Consider the following 5,991-nt stretch of genomic DNA (forward strand, 5'->3'; position numbering starts at 1 on the left):
AGAACTCCAGCTGAAAACTCAGGAACCCTAATTGGAACTTCAAGCAGGTAAGTTGTCTGCTCATGAAACTGACTGCAAACTAATACTCTGCTCTGAATGTTTTGGCAGTATTCCTGGTCAACCCTGTTCTGGAAGGATGCAACCAAGCAATACTAAATACCAGATAGACTTAGAGGAAATCTAGATTAATTTAGGCTTGCTGAATCTACATTCTGTTTCTTGCTTGAGTCCCAAGATCCAACAGCTGGAACCAGATGTTTCACAGTTGAAGTGTTCTGAGCCAAATAACTTGTTTTGAGTATTAGACCTACCAAAGTGACTCATTGTTCTTTCACACAGTAAATCATCCTAACTGGCCTTTATTTTAGGTTGTGTGCATTACTGTTGCCATTACTAAATGCATAACAATCAGAAGGAGATTTTATTTTTCCCACAGTGTGAAATGACAAATGGGATGAGGATGCCCATCACTTTAGTGTGAAAGTCACAAGAATCATCTGGAAGCCCATCAATTGCTCTCAGTCTACCCATGCACAATTTGGACTAGCCAGAAGCCACTTGACTAGTTTCTAACAGACCTCACAACCTCTGAAGATGCCTGCTATAGATTTGGGCAAAATGCCAGGACACAATACTTCTGGAACATGGCCATACAGCCCAGAAAACACACAACAACCCAATAATTGGGTTCCTGCATCTCGTAAAGAATTGTGCAGAAGAGCTGTCTGAGCAAGCGATAGTATCATGCAACCTATCCCTGTTATCATTTCACTTATCTTTTTGTTGTTATTAATTGCCATTAAATTGATCTTTACTATGGTGACTCTGAATGGGAGACCACCAACACACCTTGTTACCAACAGCCTTTCTATCCCCTTGTAATGCAGTCCTCCTCTTTTCCTACACCATTCCACTTTACTGAGAAATATTGTATTTCCTAGTGAGTCAGATACTCTGTACGACCATATTTTATACCACCTGTTAAATTTGCAATCGCACTCATGTAGTCAAACTACTGTATATACTCGTGTATAAGCCTAGTTTTTCAGCCCTCTTTTTAAGACTGAAAAAGCCCCCCTCGGCTTATACTCGGGTGAGGGTCCTGGTTGGCTTATATTTGAGTCAGCTTATACTCGAGAATATATGGTACATTTATTATTTTCCTCTATTATTATTGGTATTATCACACTTATTATTTTTCTCTATTATAGTTGCAACTATTACATTTATTTTACTCTATTTTTATTATTATTAATAATGCATTTATTAATTCACTCTGATCTTATTATTATTATTATAGCATTTATTATTTCACTCTATTTATTATTACTTGTATTATTTTCCAGTATTTATCATTATTATTATTGCATATATTATTTTACTCTATTTATTATTACTTGTATTATTTTCCTGTATTTATTGTTGTTGTTGTTGTTGTTACATGTATTATTTTACTCTATTATTATTAAAAGGATACGTAAGCACATTTACATCGAAGAAGATGAGGATAATGATTTGATCAGAGTTGGACAGTCTTATCTTAAATTTGAGCTTTATGTAAATATTCAAAAACATTTAACCAACTGATGCCTCAATTCATGTAATTTTATTGGTATCTATTTTTATTTCTGAAATTTACCACCCTCGGCTTATACTGGAGTCAATGTTTTCCCAGGTTTTTTGTGGTAAAATTAGGTGCCTCGGCTTATATTCGTGTCGGCTTATACTCGAGTATATACGGTATTTGCTTTCTGCAGAGTCTCACTTAGAACAGTGACTGACGCAGAAACACAAGTGGGGAATGGCTTCAAGAATGACTATTTCTTACCCATCTACACTAAGAGTACAGTTTTGGGGTGTGAGATTGGAGTGTGCCTCCAGTTTTAATTCTGAAACTAAAACAATGTCTCAGCAGAGGTCTGGGGGATATTGTTGGTCTAACAGACTAGGGTGATGGGTAGATGGAAATGGCCTAGACATTTTGGTGTGTCTTTAATAGCAACTTGATCTGTAGAAAACAACGTGACACTTGGCCATAAAAAGGATGAGAAGCAGGCATAAATATTAAGTTGCTGTGGAAGTCATAAGAGCAGGGACTGGGTATGGGAATATTAGTGCCAGAATAAAGTGACTAAGTTGGATGCTAGCACTTGTTCTCTTTGCAAAGGTTTGTAACTGCATTTTTCTGTACCCTGGGAATGTCTGGGAAGGTAAAAAGCAAAAAAAGAAGAAAAAAACCCAACTTTTTAAATTTAAAAAGCAGATAATCTTCCATTCATAAACATTATGTTTCTTAATGAGACTGTGTGTGCAAGATAGGGACCACAAATTGCAATATGATTCTTGTACAGTGCAGATCTCCGAGTCACACTGACTTCATCATTGTGTTCTGCTTTGTAAGGCTTGTGTATGATATCCCTCATTAGACTTCTCCCTCAGTTTTTTCCCTCCTGGTCAGTTTTTACAGGGTTCTTGTTTGAGTTGGAGGTCCTGGTTTTATGGTGTGTTTTTTTTGAAGAACAATACGTTTCCAGAGTCAAATATACTCTCATCCCTTTTGTACACTGCTAAATCCAAAGGGTATAAATAAACCTGACAAAATGAAAATGGGTAAGCTAGCAGGGGATAACTCTGCTAAAACAATGCTGTTAAACCATATAGGATGGTAGATGCAAATAAGAAAAAGACATTTCTTTTGCAATTCTCTTCTCCTTACCCAGAAATAAACCTTAGTTGAATTAAGAAAGTGTCTTTGTAAAAGACATGTATAGGACTGTACCATCAATTAAAATAAGTAAACTTGGGGGAGGGGCAGAGAAAAAGAGAGATGATATTTCAGATTTTGCAACATCTGGAAGGTTGCATGATTTGCACATTCCTATAAACACATGGACATGTGTCTCTGATCATGACATAAAGCAGGATCTAAAAAATAGGAGACTAAAAAAACCCCCACAGATGATTATAAAAGCTACATCCTGATGTTCAACGCGTAAGTAAGATAGAGGAAAGGGTTAGGACAGAAGCAAGAGTAAAACAACTGTACATGTGACCACTGTTATAATGGCTAGATTATCAAGGCTGATATTATAATGACTAGATTATCATTTTTGAAGTACCATTTCTCATTTTTACGATCCAGAAGCAGTCTGTAAACTGAACTGAGATGCCTTATTAGCACTACCTAATAGAACGTTCCTATAACATAGGGTTAGATGAAGCCATACTGATTTTTAAAAAAAATCAGTATAGAAATATTATTGAATAAATCCCCGCAAAATATGCTCCAAGTGCTAAGATAGAAATAGGAAAGCATTGGCTTTCCGAACAGTATGAACTTCATATCCCACCTTGGGCCAATGGTGAAGCATGATGGGAGTTGTAGGGCAAAACAGCAAGAATTCCCTTGACCCTGTGCTCAAAGGATTTTCTTCCATTCATTTGCCTCCCCAGTTTGCACTTATTTTTTGCTCTTGGATGACTCTCTCACCCTCTCTTCTGACCTTCCCAACAGAAGAGAAGAGCTATGCAGAGATGCCAGCTTTGTCCACCCTTCTGCTCCTGATCCTTGCTTTTCAAGGCACTCTTCCATGCCCCGAAAGCTGCGACTGTCCACCAGAGAGTGGCATGGTGTGGTGCAACCGAAGGGACCTGGTGATGATCCCCTTTGACATCCCTAGTGACACCCGTGTCCTTTATCTTAACTCAAACTGGATCACCCATATACCAAATGGAGCCTTCCATGGCCTAAAACAGCTCCGCGAACTTCACCTCGCAGACAATCTCATCCAGAGCATTGCTCCAGCAGCCTTTCGGGGTCTAAGTGGGGGACTCAGGCTGCTGGACCTTTCAGGCAACCAGTTGCAGAGGATGGAGGTGACTCCCTTCATCATGCTGTCGTGGGTTCGGCTGGAGCTCTATGACAACCCCTGGCACTGTGACTGCCCCTTGCAGGAACTGATGAGGTCTCTTCCCTTGGACCCTGAAACAGTGGAGGACATTGTGTGTGCCACTGCCACTTGGGAGGAGTACGCAGGCCAGACCTTGGCCCATCTGCTCAACTCGGGTGTCAACTTCTGTCTGAGCCAGCAGAGAAACACCGACTTGGCTATGCTGCTGACTATGTTCTGTTGGTTCACTGTAGTGATCTCTTATGTCATCTATTATGTCCGACGCAACCAAGCCGAGACACGGCGTCACTTGGAATATCTAAAGTCCCTGCCCCTGCCTAGCAAGCAGTCAAGCCCTGAGGAGGAGGAGGAGGAAGAGGAAGACGACACTCTCAGTACCATCCTCTGAGGACTGGACTTATGTAAGGTGGAGCTACACAACAAATATACATTTGAGGTGGGAATTGCATGATAAATATAAACTATTTCAAACTTTATAAACACCTTTTAAATTGTTTTGGAAACAAAAGGTTTAGGGCAGACAGTTCCACTGCCAAACAGTTCTCACAGTGAGAGCTGTTTGGCAGTGGAACTCTCTTTCCCGGACAGTGGTGGAGGATCCTTCTTTGGAGGCTTTTAAGCAGAGGCTGGATGGCCACCTGTGGGGAGTGCTCTGAATGAGATTTTCCTGCTTCTTGCAGGGGGTTCGACTGGATGGCCTGTGAGGTCTCTTCCAACTCTACGATTCTATGATTCTGCCCTCCGTGTCAAAGATCATCCACAGATGATCTCAGCAACAGTCTCAAGACCCATTTAAACTCAAGAACTTTGTCTAGCTTGGAGTGGGATCATGTGGCCCTTCAGAGTAGGAATCATGCAACTCTCCATAATGCTCCTCACTATTGGTCATTGCTGGCTATGGATGTTGGGAGTTGCTAGAGAGCTGCATGATGCCTACTCCTGGTCTCCATTTTGTAAAATATGGGGGCGACCTTGGTGGTGATAACAATCCCTGCCTATTATTGCTTGAATATACTGTGGGGATAATAAATACAACACAGAACAACAATTCCCAGCATTCCTAGTCCAGAACCAACTCTTAATGTATTCACCCCAAGCTCTAATGCTGCCTAATGATGCCCTGTCCATGGGGCAATGAATCTACTCAAGTCTGAAGTTCAAATGAGCTCTTCAAAGTGCTGAATGTATTCTAGGAATGGGTCTCAGCACTTTAGATTGCTACTTTAAAGTTCATGCTAAACCCCTGGACAGATTCATTGTTCTACTGACTAGGAATCCATCAGTCTCCACAGACCAAGTCCTTCATGGTTTAGCCCAATATAACCCTGTGGCAGAACACCCTTATTATATGTTCAACTACGGTTCTTATCATCACAGCCAACTACTGGCTAGGCTGATTGCAGATGACGAGAGTCATTGTCCAATGCATTGAGAGCGGCACCAGATTAAGGAATGCTGCCAAATGCCAGTCCTCCACTATAGACACTCCATCTTTTCATCACACCATTTTTTTCAGTTAATTCGATTTTTCCTACAGCTGTATTGAGAAGGTTCAACACATATTACATAGAAAGATATAATCAGTTTAATATAAATTAAAGCAAGAAAAAAAGTAAAACAACAAACAATAACAAGAGTAGTTTATCTAACAAAAGTAAGTTTGACTAACTTTTCTCTCTACTGAAATTCCAAGGTATTTTATAAACAACATGTTGAGTTAGCCTGGGCTGGGACCAGTGATCAAACACTTGATTTGTCGATTTTCTACTTTTGCCTCTTGTTTATTGTCTGGAATTTTGCAAAATAAACCAAGTATTTTGTTGCCTTCCACCCTGATCTGCTTGCATCACTTGCTGAGGGACTCAATATAAATCTTCCCCGGTTCCTTCCACGAAGAAGTCATCTTAAAATATCATGCTGGTAAACATGAAATCTGGGAATTTGGACTCCATGCCAAAGATCATCTGTACATGATCACAGTGATTCATTCAAGCCTCATGATCTTTATGTACCTCCAAGTGGGAATTATTTGGCTTTCCAGATATTCTTGGACTGCAATGAGCAATGCTACCCACTACTG

At 40.2% G+C, this 5,991-nt stretch overlaps 1 protein-coding gene across 1 annotated transcript; it reads left to right on the forward strand.

The window, feature by feature from the left end:
* The first annotated feature begins 3,469 nt into the window (after positions 1–3,469).
* Positions 3,470–5,741, forward strand: LOC100553405 (leucine-rich repeat-containing protein 3). The gene has a single exon (XM_062971597.1). The coding sequence runs from the start codon at positions 3,478–3,480 to the stop codon at positions 4,297–4,299; it is 822 nt and encodes a 273-aa protein (XP_062827667.1). The 5' UTR covers positions 3,470–3,477; the 3' UTR covers positions 4,300–5,741.
* Positions 5,742–5,991: the final 250 nt, after the last annotated feature.

Source organism: Anolis carolinensis, chromosome 2 (assembly GCF_035594765.1).
Source record: "Anolis carolinensis isolate JA03-04 chromosome 2, rAnoCar3.1.pri, whole genome shotgun sequence".
NCBI classification, from domain to species: Eukaryota; Metazoa; Chordata; class Lepidosauria; order Squamata; family Dactyloidae; genus Anolis; species Anolis carolinensis.

Coding starts and splice junctions, on each gene's coding strand:
- LOC100553405 (XM_062971597.1), top strand. CDS start 3,478: ATGACTCTCTCACCCTCTCTTCTGACCTTCCCAACAGAAGAGAAGAGC.